This window comes from Erinaceus europaeus, chromosome 18 (assembly GCF_950295315.1).
Source record: "Erinaceus europaeus chromosome 18, mEriEur2.1, whole genome shotgun sequence".
Lineage (NCBI taxonomy): Eukaryota > Metazoa > Chordata > Mammalia > Eulipotyphla > Erinaceidae > Erinaceus > Erinaceus europaeus.
The window spans coordinates 55,990,172-56,006,834 of NC_080179.1; the positions used below are offsets into that span (position 1 = coordinate 55,990,172).

Consider the following 16,663-nt stretch of genomic DNA (forward strand, 5'->3'; position numbering starts at 1 on the left):
ATTTTAAGGATTTTGACAAAATACTGTAACTGACAGTAGCCAGAATACAATCACCATGTTATTTAGGGGTGTTTTGTAGTTGTCAATGCCATTTTATATTATTGCTGGGACTTCTCAGTTCTTTCTTGGGCTTACTTTTTCAGATAGGAGAGAGAATGAGAGATAAAGAGAGAGAGAGAGAGAGAGGGAGAATATCATAGCACTGAAGTTTTCTCCAATGCAGCATGGTCTGGACTTGAACCTGGATCATATTCATGGCAGATAAAGTCCTTTTATTTTTTTTTAATTTTTTTAATATTTATTTTATTTATTTATTCCCTTTTGTTGCCCTTGTTGTTTTATTGTTGTAGTTATTATTGTTGTTGTCGTTGTTGGATAGGACAGAGAGAAATGGAGAGAGGAAGGGAAGACAGAGAGGAGGAGAGAAAGATAGATACCTGCAGACCTGCTTCACCGCCTGTGAAGCGACTCCCCTGCAGGTGGGGAGCCGGGGATCGAACCGGGATCCTTATGCCGGTCCTTGTGCTTTGCGCCACCTGCGCTTAACCCGCTGTGCTACAGCCCGACTCCCGATAAAGTCCTTTTAAATCATCCCATGCATATGTGTCAGCTGGAAAAAAATAACATTGCTATGATGTGAATTCAAAGATTAATCAAAGAGAACTTGTTTTTCCACCATGCCTACATTGACTCCACTGCTCCAGGCAGCCTATTTTTTTTCCTTCATTTTCTCTTCTTCCCTCATCCTCCTCCATCACTTCCTCCTCATCCTCTGCTTAGTCCTCCTTATCTTCCCCTTCCTCCTCTTTTTCCTTGTTCTCCTTATCTTTCACTTCCTCCTTCTGTCCTCCACTCCCTTCTCCTTCTCCATCACCTCCTTCTCCTCTTCTTTTTTCCCTTTATTTTTAGAGTGAGAGACAGAGATAGAAAAGGAGAGACAGGGAGTCAGGCTGTAGGGAAGCGGGTTAAGCACAGGTGGTGCAAAGTGCAAGGACCAGCATAAGGGTTCAGGTTCCAGCCTCCGGCTCGCCACCTGCAGGGGAGTCGCTTCACAGGCTGTGAAGCAGGTCTGCAGGTGTCTGTCTTTCTCTCCCCCTCTGTCTTCCCCTCTTCTCTCCATTTCTCTGTGTCCTATCCAACAACAACAACATCAATAATAGTAATTACTACAGCAATAAAACAACAAGAGCAACAAAAGGGAATAAATAAACAAAATAAATATTTAAAAAAAGAGAAGGAGAGACAAATAGAGGATGGAAGGAGACACTACAGTATCACAGTTTTACCATTCATGAAAACACCCCTTTAACACTCACCCCCTTGCCACACACACACACACACACACACACACACACACACACACACACACACACACAGAGTCACAGTGGCTCCCATGTGAAAGCTGGGGGATAGACCTTGAGTTCTTACCCATGGTTATGTAAGCCCTCCAAAAGTGAGCCACCCCCACCTCCTAAAAATACATAAATTTAAGAAAGCTTGTTCAAAGTTCAGCTCAACTCTGGACCCAGAAGTTGGAAACAGTGAGCAGGTTTTTCTAGTGAGTGATTCACCTTCACACATTTGATTTCAATTTCTATAGGTAAAGTCCTTGCACAGGAAGAATATATCATTTATTTGTATAAAAGAGGAAACCAAGTTAATTTCTAAAATTTTTCAGCTAGCTAGAAGAGGTTGGTTTCCAGGCTTCACAGTTAATTAATAAGGGAGAAGCACTGTTCATAACTTCAAAGCAGTTTCTTGATCTTACAAAGTCAATTCAGTCAGAGCTTTCTGTTTAGAAAGATATAAGGACCAGATGTTATTTCAATCCTTTCTCCCTAAAGTACCCTGAAAGACAGAAGGGTACAGTCCATCATGCTGTAGTCTCAAGCTTCTACTTCTAGCAACATATAAAATGAGAGGATATTTACTTTCTTTATTGTCACAGAATTTTTCATAGCAATAAAAAACTGTTCTCTCGACTTCCACAATTTGCTTGTCTTTCTTGATGCCTCTACTCCCTTACCGGGTTATACTGCTTCTGCTGTCCTTAACTAAATCAGTGCGACTAGTGCCACCATGCCACTGTATACTGCCACTGCCTCTTCATTTCTGATTGTATCCAAGGACACCAAGCTTGAGATGTCAATCTTTCAACTCCAATAATCTGGTGACACCATGGAACAACCTAGTTTCATCTCATATGGTGCAATCCCTAATGAAGTTACAGACCTTAGATATGTACTAGGATCAAGGGGACTGGGTTTATATATAATGTATCCATAAATTATGGGAAACTGTATACCTCAAAGTAAAAGTGCTTAATAGTCTACTGTGATTAGATTTAGAATGGATAACTGCAGCAATCAAGTAGAAAGGCCTATAGAAGAAAGTGTATATTGTTTAATCAAATATTTACTACTTAGGCCTTAGTCACCCTTATTGCATACCCCCTATTTACTTTCCTCAAATACTCTGTGTACTCCACTAACTACACAAAAGAAAAGAAATAAGATGTATCTCCTAATACCTTCTGACAGCATCAGTATGTTTGCCACCCCTTGATAATCTTTAGAAGAAATACTATATACAATTATCCAAGAGATGTATACTGGATGTGTGTGTATGTGTATGTGTGTGTACACTAAAGGACAATTATTGTCCTTATGACAACTTTTATTAGAATCATCAAACAAGTAAAATAAGTAAATCTTAAGGTTAACTTAGACCACACTAAAACCCTAGGTCTATTTCCTCTCTAACTTGAGGCTTGAGGTTAGATCCCATAAACCTATTACCAGTTTGGATATAACAAATGACATTCAATGCTTTAACAACTGGGAGACATCTAAGCTCATAAGATTAAAATAAGAAGGAGGAGAATAAGGAAGAGTAGGAGAGGGGAGAGGAGGAGGAAAGGAAGAGAAGGAGGAGAAGAAGGAGGAGGAGGAGGAGGAGGAGGAGGAGGAAAGGAAAGAAAAATAACTTTAAAAGCTGGATAAGAGTAAGAGACTGGCTCCCCTAATGATGGTCCTTTTGTTCAATACCAGACCACCTCATCACCGGGGGCCCTAGTCAGGGAATTGTTGGATTCCCTCATAGACAATATGGGCCTAGACCTCTAATAGATCCCCCTCTCTACTATCAATGGTCACTTCCATCAGGACCATAATCATAAGCCCCTCTAGTGGGGCTCTCAAGGACCTTACCTTCACTATAAAATAGCAATGTCGGGGACTGCCTCACTCTCTGGGTCATCCTACTCTACTCTTCTGGGAAGAGTGGTCCTGAAAGGAGTGCAGCCTTGAATGTTCTCAGCAGTAACCATGGACTGTGAGCTCAAACTGACAGGGACTCAGAGCTTACACAAACTCTTGTGTTAAATGTTGTATGTATCCTGGGTCAGATAAATGGGTTAAACAGTTAATTGTATGTATATACTTTCTTCAAGTTTGGGAGCTACTGTCTTCCATAATCCAGCTTTCTAGTTCTATTCCTATCTCTGACACTATCTCCCCAGACAATATTTTTAGTCCACCTAAATGTTAGTTTAGGCAAAAATTATTAAAGTCATGTATCCCTAGGAACTTACCTAAAATAGACTTCCTAGCTTCTTTATACCATAGGATTCCTTATCTCATCTGCTCTGTTATCTCATCTTTTTGGTTCCTGCTAATTAAACACTTTGATCTGAGTTTTATCTTACTACCTTTCAGCCACCAAGTTGCAGATGCTATCATGAGTCCATCCAGACTTCCCTAGGCAGAGGACCTCACCAATGTATCCTGGAACCTCACCTCTCCAGAACCCTACCTCACTAGGGAGAGATAGAAATAGACTGGAGGTATGAATTGACCTGCCATTGACCATATCCAGTGGAGATTACAGAAGGCAGACCTTCCACCTTCTGAAGTGCATAAAAAGTTTTGGTTCACACTCCCAGAGGGGGAGAAATGTTAGGGATAGAGTACCAGAGGGCTCTGAATTCCAATTCCATCAGGACACAGAGAAAAAAGAGGACAAAAGGACATTTAGAAATAGTAGTGGATGTAGGTGTGACTTAGAAGGGACGAGAAGGCAGGGCCATGGAAAAATGGGCAAATAGATTATTTGTTCAACTCTTGCTTACAGTGGTGCTGAAACCAAGGAGTCTCAGTCATAAAAGTCTCTTGCATAACCATTATGACTTTCCCCAGCCCTTTCGTACATATATTTCAAGATTCCCCTTTGTGCCCGTTAAGTTCTCTGGCAATTTTTTTTCTATTAGTATGCGAAAGTTGACGTACTGCTAAGTGCTGGGCATAGCAATAGAAGTCTATTAATAATACATATATGGAGTTTGGCTAGCAAAACCATCTGCTGAAAAGCAAAGAGCTCTGCAGTTCAGAGTAGCTTTCCATAATCAATAGATCCTCTCTTCAAAAAAAATTAAGGGGGCCCGGTGGTAGCGCAGTGGGCTTAGTGCAGGTGGCACAAAGCGCAAGGACCCTGGTTGGAGCACTGGCTCCCCACCAGCAGGGGAGTCGCTGCACATGCAGTGAAGCAGGTCTGCAGGTGTCTATCTTTCTCTCCCCTCTCTGTCTTCCCCTCCTCTCTCAGTTTCTCTCTGTCCTATCCAACAACAACGACAACAATAATATTAACAACAATAACGATAGACAACAAGGGCAACAAAAGGGAAAAGGTGGCCTCCAGGAGCAGTGGATTTGTGGTGCAGGTACCGAGCCCCAGCAATAACCCTGGAGGCAAAAAGAAAATTACTAGGGCATAAAACGTATAAAGCTTGATAAGCTCCCTTTATTTTGGTCATCTGTTCCATACACACACACAAAAAAAAAAAAGAAAGAAAGAAAAAAATAGACAAGTTAATTCTTTTCCAGATACATTTACAACTTTAGAAGGACAACAGGTATTATCATAAATTAGTCATGCTGCGGTACACTGATTTTTAATATAAACACATTTAATTTGAATACCTTACACTAGGGTTTCAATTGCCAGAGTATTTGCAAATCTATAGATGCTTAGTCAAAACATGACCATTAACTAATGCGATTTGTTCTTTCAATCTGTCATCATTAAGTGACTCATGATTCTATTTCATGTTGCTTTGCTTTACAACTAGGCCTCTGGAAGGAGGAAAGAAACGCACATTTTGTAAGCATTTCTAGGCCTCATGAGTGCAATAAAGTGTGCATTCTAAAAGGCCGACGTTACTATAAAACTCTGATGATCCTGACATCCTCTAGCTATTAGAATCAGTTTATGTCACATTAGTAGGATGGAGGTCTTTTTAAAATGTTGCTTAATGTGCCTATTTTTCTAATTTTAGTTGTGCTAATTTAGGATGCCTTGACTCACTGCTTAGCACTGAATTTATCCCTGCTTTTTCTGCCCACCCACTTTAATTTGGAAAATAGTTTGATTATAGGATTCCTTAGATTAGACAACATTACTCTCAGGAAGACAAATAACCTTCCTGGGCAATTGAATTCAGGTGGTTAAATAGGTTTTCCTAATCCAGAATTTGGCTTCTGCATCTCTTTCTTTCCTTTTATTATTTATTCATTTTTAAAGTATTTATTTATTTATTCCCTTTTGTTGCCCTTGTTGTTTTTTTATTGTTGTAGTTTTTATTGATGTTGTTGTTGTTGGATAAGACAGAGAGAAATGGGGAGAAGAGGGGAAGACAGAGAGAGGGAGAGAAAGATAGACACCTGCAGACCTGCTTCACCACTTGTGAAGCGACTCCCCTGCAGGTGGGGAACCAGGGCTCAAACAGGGATCCTTATTCAGGTCCTTGCACTTCACACCATGTGCTCTTAACCCGCTGCACTACTGCCGAACTCCCCCTTATTATTTATTTTTTATTACTACTAGGGTGATCACTAGGGCTTAATATCTCCTGGCAATATTTATTTATTTATTTATTTACTTACTTACTTACTTATTTATATCTTTATTTTTTATAGAGATAGATAGAAATTGAGATGGGGAGGGTAGAGAGTGAGAGAGAGACACCCGCAGCACTACTTTGTAGTTTTTTACCTTGTATACCACCACCCAGTCCTACGTCCTGTATCTCTTAATTGACATATCCATTCACACAATTACAAAATCTCATTATAAGGCCTGAAAAATAGCTTACTTATTTAAGTGTGCAAGTTTTCCGTATTCATGGCTCAGGTTTAAGCCTGATCTCCACTGTATTGAAGGCAACTTTGGTGCTGTGATCTCTTTCTTTGCCTCTACCTTTTTATATAAAATAATAGCTTATAATAATAATAAATAAAAATATAGAACCCCACTCTGTGACCTAATCTTGGTTTCTTGTTTACACTCCTTTTTAAATAAAGTTAATTTTTTATCTAGTTCACCCAATTATTTTCTCTTTATATCACCTATGAGGGAAATTATGTAACAGTTTTTTCTGTTTTATTTCATTAAGAGCAATACTCTGTAGGGGTCCCAAAATTGTAGCAAATGAAAGGATTTTGTCTTTTTTTATTGCTTTATTAGGGAAATAATAATCTACAAGATTTCAAATACCTCCTTAGATGATAGCATATTCACTTTCAACTTTTTGTTGTATCATGTGGATGCACGTATTGATTATTTTCTAAGAGTTTATATAAATAACAGGAACAATATAAAATTAATCAAGGAGGTTCAGGTGCAGGACACATTCAGAAGAAAGTTCTAGGAGATCAAATATGTTGCATAATAGTCAGCTTCATGAGTTTTACTCAACTAAGAATCCAAAGCCAAGAAACAATTGTTAGTACTTAGAATAAAAACCATTTCAAACAATAGCAACGACAGGAATAACAATAATAATAACAAGGGCAATTAAGTGGGAAAAATAGCCTCCAGGAGCAGTGGATTTATAGTGTAGGCACAGAGTCCCAGCAATAACCCTGGAGAAAAAAAAAAAAGACAATTCAAGTCATTCAATTCATTATTTCCTTTGCTCTTTTTTCTCCCATTCACAAGTTTATAGTAAGATTTATTGAGTGAGACAGAGTCAAGACCTCTTGTTTTTTGGCTTTAGCCAATGTGTCACCTCCCAGGTTGCTATTGATGGGTATCTCCATTTTTTTAGTATATCCAGATTCTAATCCCCCCCCCTTTTTTTTCCTTTTCTTACCAGAGCCTTTCTCAGCTCTGGCTTACACTGGTGTGGAGGATTGAACCTGAGACTTTGGTGCCACAGGCATGAGAGTCTCTTTGTATAGCCATTATGCTATCTCTCTCACCCTCTAATCCCTTCTTACCATATTACTGTTACTGTCCCAGAGGAAATCGCAGTGATCTGTCCCAGACTGCCAAAGGCCTCCAACTTTTCTTCCTCCTTCCTGCCACCTCTCCCACCCACTCATCTTCACTCAGTAGACTGGGAAGTCCTTTAAAATTCAAATGTCAACAGAATATTATTGGTCCTTCATCTTACAGTTCTCAAAACTTTCCATTGATTCCCTAGAATATTTGAAATCATATGCACAGTCCTTACTCTTGCCTCCAAGACCTGACTACTTTCTATTCCTATCACCATTCACTACTTCTACCCACCCCCCATCCCCAACTGCATTGTCTTCTTTGATTTCTTAGAAAGTATTAAATATTATTCCTTCCTGGGGTCTTTGGAATGCTTTTTCTCCTTGCCCATCTATTCTTGTGTTCACCCCCTCACGTTTTTCCCTAGAATACAAGGACTCCCCTGATCTTAACATTGGAATAAAATACTCAAACACCCCTCTACCCCCCCCCCCATGTTATCATGCCACATGTTGATAGAATCCTGTGTGTGCATCTCATCTGAGGGAATTCTTCGAAGGTTTAGGGCGTTGGCTATGCTCACTACCATCCAGTTGTTGTTATAGTAACAAAAACTTCATCACTCCAGACCAACTTTTTAGATAGAAAGACAGAAACAGACATAGAGACAAGGTGAAAGGCATCTTGGCACTGAATTTTCCTTCCTTCAGTATGGTGGGGACCTGGCTTCAACCCATTTTGTACCCAAAGCACAGCAAGTATCCTATCCAAGTGAACTAGCCTGCTAGCCTATTGCCATCCATTTCTATTTTCTGAAATTGTTCTTGGCACATAGTTGGAACTCAAGAATTACTTCTTCAAAGAGAGGATAAATGAATACATATGTGGTTGAGTAGTAAATAGTAACCTGCTTACTATTTTGGAGATACCATTTTCTTTTCTCCTACAGAGTTCTGCTTTTTAATTTCTGTCTTCAGATTCTCTTCTGTATCATTGTGTAACTAAAATATATTAAAAGTTATTTCCCCGTGTCTTCAGTACTTAAGTCACCACATTCCCCTTCTCAGTGATTTGGAGTTGCAGGGACCTGCATTCTGTTTTCTCACATTGGTGTTTCTGATAGTAAGGATATTCCACTATCACTAAGATTCGGTGGACAGAGAGTAATGTGGGGAATTTGATTTGAGGCTTTGAGAACATATTTCTTTTTAAACAAAAAAGTAGTTTTCCTCAACACTTGGTGAGAATTGAAATTTTCACAGTTAGTGATTCTTTTATTTCCTCTGTATTTTGTTCTTTGCCCAGCTATTGCGACTATTTTCTGAAAGTGTTAAAATTGTACTGTGTTTGAGTACATGTTCAAAGTATGAAATGATTGTCATATCAAGTATTCTCAAGCTGTATTTGTGTTTGAGGTAGGATAAAGATTCATCTTGGCAGTGGCAGATATTATTGGATATTTGTCACTAGTAGTACTTCTGCCAACCATGGAGGGCATTTTTTCTTGACTTCAGAAATTACTTCCTCAGATCAAGACCAACATTTACTTGTCTTCACAATGATTAAGCAGATACTTAATCTATTATCTACTATACTTGTTTTCTAAATCCCATGGCTGATTTTCATGGCTTTTCATTCACTATTTTAATTGCTGATGTCATTTTATTAAGATGTGCTGTAGATCATATAAATGTGGCTTTCTGCTTGTTTACTTGGCCTGGGAAGGGTTATTTATTCTTTATGTCATTTTTCCTATCCAGACTAGGGGAAATGTTTTCTTTATAAGATTGTTGGAGGATTAGGTGAAGTGGTATATCTAAATTTATTAGTGCAATACCTGACATAGACTAAGCATACTGAAAATATTGATTATGCTTGGTACTGTTTAGAGAATATGTCATAATACCCTCATAGCCCAAGTAAAGCAATGCCTTGTCTGCCTTATTGTCTGGATCCTTTGGCAAAAACAAATGGATGCTTCATAGTCACATTGGTAAATAGACATGAAGAGTGTCTAGCTTCTGTCACTTCCATAGGGAATTTTTTTTTACTCTACTTGAGAAATTTAAACAACTGATTTAAAAGTGTTATTCACTCAGAGGAGGCAGGATCTGGCCTCTGAAAACCTCCATGCTTCTTTCCTTCACAGGAGGAGAAAATGAAGATGTGTTGAATGGCATCCTAATTGGAAAGGGTGTGGAAAAGGCCTTTGACCTGGGCCAAGCCATTAAAGAGAGTTAGTTAGGAAGTGGAGTTTTCCTGAGGCTGGAGGACTCTCATTCTAAAGTAGAAAGCAAGCACCATTTAGCTGAGTGAACTCCTTTGATTTCTTATTCTGTCAGATCCTAGAGACGCATTCTTAGGTTGGTAGAATTCAGTATGTTCAGTTTTCATAGCCACTGGGTGATCGATCTGTGATTAAACATAAAGCTGTAGAAAAAAAAAGGGGAAAAGGATGAGTAGACTGTGAAAAGAGTCAGATTTTATAAACAGGGTATAGAAGTCCTTTACTGGTGTACTTTTTTTTTTCTTTTTTAAATTCATTTTTTTACTATTTTAAAAATGTTATTAGTGATTTCATAATGATTAACAAAATTGTGAGGCAAAGTATACAATTCCACACAGTTCCCAACATCAGGGTCCCATGTCCCCTCCCCTCTATTGGAACCTTCCCTATTCTTTTTTTTTTTATTTTTATATTGCAGAATTACATGTCAACAGGGGTTTGAATCCATAATATTCTCACCACGAGAGTTCTGAATCTTCACTTTCTCTACTGTAATCCACCACAGTTCCCCTAAGGTTGTAGACATGGGCCAACCATCATGTCTACAACTATCGTTCTACATTTATACATAATTACCCCCCTTTTTTCTGATTTAACCCTCTCTTCCCCTTCAAGCCACTCATGACAACATAGTAACTCCATATGTCCCTCTCCTTTTCCTTCTCTCTTTCTGGGTGCTAATGGAAGTGGAGTTCAGAGCACTCTTATCTTCTTCCTCCTATCACTTCTCCCCCTCTAGGAGTATGGATTAAGGTTGTTTTGGGGGAGCAGAAGATAGGAGTTCTGGCTTCTATAATTGCTTCTCCACTGAGCATGGGCATTCACAGTTCAATCCATACCCCCAGCCTGTTTCTATCTTTCCCTAGTGGACCAGAGCTCTAGAGATGCATGTGTCCAGGACACACTGTTGAGGTCGTCTGCCCAGAGAAGTTGGGATGGAGTCATAGTAGCATCTGTAACTTGGTGTCTGGAAGGTGGCATAGCCTAGGTTGAGACAAAATGGTTAATGAACAGGAACCAAAAAATAGGATTAGAGAAGATGAGATTAGGGATTTTAGCGAAGAAGAAAGCTCGAAAATTCATTCTAGGCTTGTTCCTTGGGGCATACAACTATGGTAGTTTTGCTTGAGCTTGGTATCTAGCTTGAAATTGTGTAAGATATTTTCTGAGAGAATTGTGTCAGAGTAGAGAAAAGGATCTAGAAAGTTGGATTAGGACAGAGAGTAGCTCCCTTTCTTGAAAAAAAAGAAATTTTGTGGCTAATATTAACTATTTGTGTTCATCTACCTGCTCCAGGGCCCATATATAAATATATTTAGCACTAGAGATACTGAGCCTGAGAAGTCAACCTTGCAACTCTTTAAATCTGGTGAGACCTTTCCTAACACATGGGACTATCTATACCTATATTGGATGGCACATCATTTAACTAAGTAACAGATACCAGATTAAGCTAGGGACAAGGGTACTGGCTACAGGTGTACATGTATCCATAAGCAAGGAGTAATTCTCAATAATGGTTAAAGTGCCTAAAGAAGGCATCATAAATTCTGTAATTGTTTGGACTCAGTCCAAATTAGCAGGACAGCCTAGCAGAAAGGCCCAATGAAGACAGATCCCCAAAACCTAACTGTGCTGGGCTCAACAAATGATACTCAATGCGTAAATAACTAAGAGAAAATCTAAGATTATCAGATAAAGAAAGAACTATAAAAGTTGGATAAGGACAAGAGACTGACCCACCTAATAATGATCCTTTTGGTCAATATCACACCACCTGCTCATCTGGGGCCCTGGTTAGGGAATCCTTGGATTCCCATACACATGATGGGCCTAGACCTCTAAAGGGTCCCTCTCTTCACCACCACTAGCTGCTTCCATAAGGAAAGCCATCTTGTGAGCCCTCCCAGGACTTTGTCCTCACCGTGAAGCAAGGACTGTAGGGATAACCTCAGTCTCTGAAGGGCAGCTGGGTGTATCCTGCCCTGCTAGTCAAAAAAGACTGGTTCTGAAATAACTGCAGCCTGCAATGCTCCTAGCTGTGTACTTTTTTTCCCCCTTTACTCTTGCTGGGTAGGTATTTTTTCTGTGGTGGTAAATAGCAGTGATAGTGATAAACATCTCCCTTTTCTTTAGAAAACTTGTTGTTTGCCACTGAATAGAATTTGGATGTTTTTGGTTAATGAGCTACCAACAGAACTCTAGCTACTTTTCTTAAAACGATAGTCATTAAACTTCCCATCTCATTTTTCTCCATGATGACTTTTCTAATTCCTTCTGTGCTGAATGCTTATAGGGTCATGATAAACTAATGGAAAAAGCAGTTCATATAAAGTGGCCTGTTTTTTTCCAGAACTAGCACAAAATTGCTATTATTTGGTCTACTTCTAAATTTTTTGTCCCTCCTCCTTTTTCTTGCATTTTATTTGCTGGAATTAGATGGGTAGGAACTGAGCTAGCACTTCCGAATCCCTCATATTAGGACTTTTGATTAAATCAATAGAATAATCAAGATGCTCAGTGTATATGGATGCAAGTGCTTTCTTTTTTTTATTGTGGGGTTAATGGTTTACAGCACAGTTGTCTACACATGGGAACAATTTGCCAGCTCTGCATGAGGGGTATCTGTAAAACAATTTTACCTCCAATGTGTTATATGACACATTCCAAGGTTGGCATTATTATTTCCATTTTACAGATAGTAAAACAGAACTATGACAAAGTTACATGACTAGTAAGTAAACGGCATGACTCAGATTGAATCTAGGTTAGTTTGACACTGAAGCATACTTGTCTACACCAAAGACCCCTCTTTGCCTATGTTATTTGCTACTGCATCATAGAAGCCTTGGGGTGAGTTGCTACACCTCACCTTCACCTAGATAAAGGGATCTTAGGGCTCCTTTGGAGTAAGACATTTAAAGTAAGAACTTTGTAACCATCAAACTCTCACTCCTAGTACATCCTATTTCCCTTGGAATACAGAGATATCATTTACAATTCAGAGATAAATCTCCTAGGTATGAGTGTGGTGTTGTTAATGATTGTTTTCTTTTCTACCAGTTGTCAGTAAACTTGTGTTACACTTTCATTTATGTGTTAAAGTATATGTCCTAAGCAGCTATGAAATGGGATATATTTTAATTTAAATCAATTAACAACATATCTGCATATATTGAAAATTAAACATAGTGCAGTCATATATATATATATATATATATTGAATATCTTTACTCCAGTGGGGTCAAATAGGCAAAATTGCTTTTTTGGTGTCAAGGCAATTAAAACATTGAATATCATCTCTGTTCATTCAAAATAATATGTTTTCAGTTTCACATATTCATTCACTACTAATTTTAACAGACCGACCTTTACATAAAGTTATCTAGAAGTTTGTGTAGAAAAATATCCATGCCAAATTCAGTTGGTATAACAGCTGGTATGAACATACTCATCTGTTTTTTATCTTTTTTTTGTTTTCTAATTCTGTTATAGTACCAGGGTCAAGGCACAGACACTGTTTATCTATATTTCCCTTTTTCACTCTCTTCGTTCATCTTGTGCTGTTACCATGATAAAAGGCAGGACATTTCTCCAGGAAAAAGCTAAGAGACTTCTTAATCCATAAGCAAAGATGTGGTCCCAGAAGGAGATATTACATATATCTGATGTATGATATATGTGTGTATATATATATATATTTATTTATTTATTTTCCCTTTTGTTACACTTGTTTTTTTATTATTGTTGTAGTTATTATTGTTGTTGATGTCATAGTTGTTGGATAGGACAGAGAGAGAAATGGAGAGAGGAGGGGAAGACAGAGAAGGGAAGAGAAAGATAGACACCTGCAGACCTGCTTCATTGCTTGTGAAGTGACTCCCCTGCAGGGGGGGCAGGGAGCCGGGGGCTTAAACCTGGATCCTTAAGCCCATCCTTGAACTTCACACCACGTGCTCTTAACCCGCTCTGCTACCACCCGACCCCCATATGTATAATTTTTCCTTTCAGTTTTATATTTTCCTTACTTCTTATTCTTCTTTTGAATAAACCAAACCAAACAGGTATTCCTGGAGGACCTCTGAATGGAGAGAATGTCAAGTCTCTCTCCTGCTGGAGCAGCAGGACCCACACTGGCATGTGATGGGATCCATCTGTGGAGGAGGGATCCAGACCCGAGAGGTGTACTGTGCCCAGAACACTCCAGCATCCACTACACAGAGAACCAGGGAAGGTAAGCAGCCACTGCTGGGGTAGGATGGCATGCTGAAAGGCAAATCAACTCCAGCACCATCTCCTCATATTATTCTGGATAAAATGGAGCCTCAACATTCACAGACTTACTATTTGGTTTTGTAACTATTTGCTAAGCACCATTTATGTTCTGTTATTTGTGGTGAGTTATTAAAATAGCAATGATAATAATAACGTTTTTTTTCCTCAAAGGGTAATTGCAAAACTCAGCAACAAAACATACCTAAGATCTTTAGCACAAATGAATGTTACAGAGGGACAAGTATGCTGGAGTGAGTCAATTGGTAATAAATAAGCAGCATTCCCTTTCTTTCTTCAAATGTGTGTGTGTAGGGGAGAGAGAGATGAGGTGGGGGGATGTGTGTATGTGTGTGTGTGTGTGAGAAAGAGAGAGAGAGATGAGGGGGGAGAGTGGGAGGGTGTGTGTGTGTGTGTGTGTGTGTGTGTGTGTGTGTGAGTGAGTAATTTTTTTAAATTCTGTAGTTGTGTCAATTTCACATCCAGTTCTTTGGGTATCTATATCATATGGAAAAAGGAGAAGAGAGAAGTGAGAAACTATTACACAGAAGAAGAGAGGAGGGTCACCATCCTATGCTCTATGGTAGACCATCTATTAGACAAGAACAATCTCAGCACTAATTGTTCATTACTTTCAGAGTCTGAGATAGTGTAATACAAGAATTAAAAAGCTAGCTCTGATTTACTTAAGTCAGCTTATTGAAAAGCTGAGGGTGATGGCATAAGAAAGAAAGAGGGCAGGAATTTATGTATAGAAAGAATATGTACACTTGTCTAAGGAAAACTATGGTAAACAGAGAGAAGGTGGGACATAGTCAATGAATAGCTAAAGGAACCAACCAAAGACTCTGAGTAGTAGTTCTGTCAGCCTTAAATGAAGGCACTAGGGGACAGATACATGAATGATGCAAACCAGATGTTCAAGCCACAAATGTCCTTGGTCTGATTGGGTGTGGCAGGCATAGGGTAATGCCAGGAAACTCCGTTTTTTTATTCTGTTATCTGACTTCGATAGGCAAGGAGAGTGTTCATAAAGCTGGTGCCTATGTGCTCTCAGTCATGCCATCCATCTGTACTACAGGTTAATACTTGCAGGATCCTTTGCTTGTCAGGGAGACTTGCAGCCTTGTTAATTGGGAATCTTACTGCTGGTATCTTGGCACAAGTGCCACCATGTTGGATTCCTGCCCATTAAGTGGGCAGTAGAATGTATTAGCTACATTTGAGAACACAGCAGTGCTCTCTGCATAAGTGGTCAAAATGGGAAATGTTTAAAAAGGTGTATGCATACATTTTGTGTGTGTGCATGTTTTCATGCCTAATTTAATTCTTTTAAAAATTAATTTTATTATTACTATTATTTTAATTTTTTAAATATTTTATTTATTTATTCATGAGAAAGAGGAGGAGAGAGAGAAAGAACCAGACATCACTCTGTTACAGGTGCTGCCAGGGATTGAACTCGCGAACTCATGCTTTAGAGTCCAGTGCTTTATCCACTGTGCCACCACCCAGACTACCTATTATTTTAATTTTTGATAAAATAAAAAATATCAACAAAGGCCATAAGATAAGAGGGGTATAATTTCACACAATTCCCACCAGCAGAGTTCTGTATCTCCTCCCTTCATAACTTTCCTATAAATATTGTTAACTGTAAACTGCATCTATTTGATCTGGGGCCTATATTCTATTCAGGAGCCTGTGTAACCTCTGCATCCCTGTAGGTCTGAGTTCACATTCATAACTAGGAATATTCTAGGCTGCACCCATTGCTGAACCCATCTTCCTCGAGTAGTAGAGTATTTTGGTCTAATCTCCCTTCAGAGAATGGGGTAGTCCTTACCATTGTTGATCCACATTGAAGGCAAGGTCCATTATGTTTTTCCTTATAGAGATAAGCCATGACAGTGGAGAGAGGGATCTGTTAGAGGTCTAGGTCCATCATGTCTGTGTGGGAATTCCAGAATTCCTTGATTAGGGCTCTGGGAGATCAGGTGGCTGGGTAGTAATTAAAAAAGCCAACCTTAAAGTATGCTGGTCTTTTGCCCTTATCCAGATTTTGTAGTCCTTACTTTGTCTGACAAGGTTAGCCTTGGCATGATTGAGGGAAGTGAAATATGAAGTAGTTAAGGAGAGTAGGTCCAAGTAGAAACTATTTGAGTACTTTTTGGTGTCTTTTTAAGGTCTTTCTACTTGATTGTTGTACTTAATGGGTCACTCCAAACTATTGTGTACTTTTGTTTTCAGGTATATATGTTCCCCTAACTTATGGATACAGGTGCACATGTGCTCTGTCTCTGGCCCTGGTTCATATCTAGGTGCTGTGGCTTTGTTAGGAAGTGGAGTTAAGGAGTCCTGTGAACTAGGAAAGGTCTCACCACAGTACTGGAGCTGAAGGGTTGACATCTCAGGCCTGTCGTCTGTGGACACAGTTCAAAGTGAAACATGTAGAGGTGGACTGGTTGCACTGATTAAGTTAAGATCAGCAGATGCAGTGTTAATTGATATGGGTCAAGAGAAGACTGCTGGGAGTTGGGCGGTAGCGCAGAAGGTTAAGCACACATGTCACGAAGCACAAGGACCAGCGTAAGGATGTAGGTTCAAGCCCCGGCTCCTCACCTGCAGAGGAGTCGCTTCACAGGCAGTGAGGCAAGTCTGCAGGTGTCTGTCTATCTTTCTCTCCTCTCCTTCTATCTTCTCTTACTCTCTCCATTTCTTTCTGTCCTATCCAACAATAGTGACATGAATAATAACTACAACAAGGGCAACAAAAGGGAATAAATAAATAAATATTAAAAAGAGAGAGAGAGAGAGACTGAGAGAGAA

General features: G+C 39.2%; 1 protein-coding gene across 1 annotated transcript in view; it reads left to right on the plus strand.

Annotated features, from left to right (window-relative positions):
* THSD7B (thrombospondin type 1 domain containing 7B) overlaps positions 1-16,663 on the plus strand; it is a 1,062,005-nt gene that overhangs the window by 372,123 nt on the left and 673,219 nt on the right. The window contains exon 5 of the mRNA XM_007525013.3: positions 13,627-13,796. Coding sequence (XP_007525075.1) covers positions 13,627-13,796 — 170 coding nt within the window. The remainder of the gene's footprint in view (positions 1-13,626; positions 13,797-16,663) is intronic.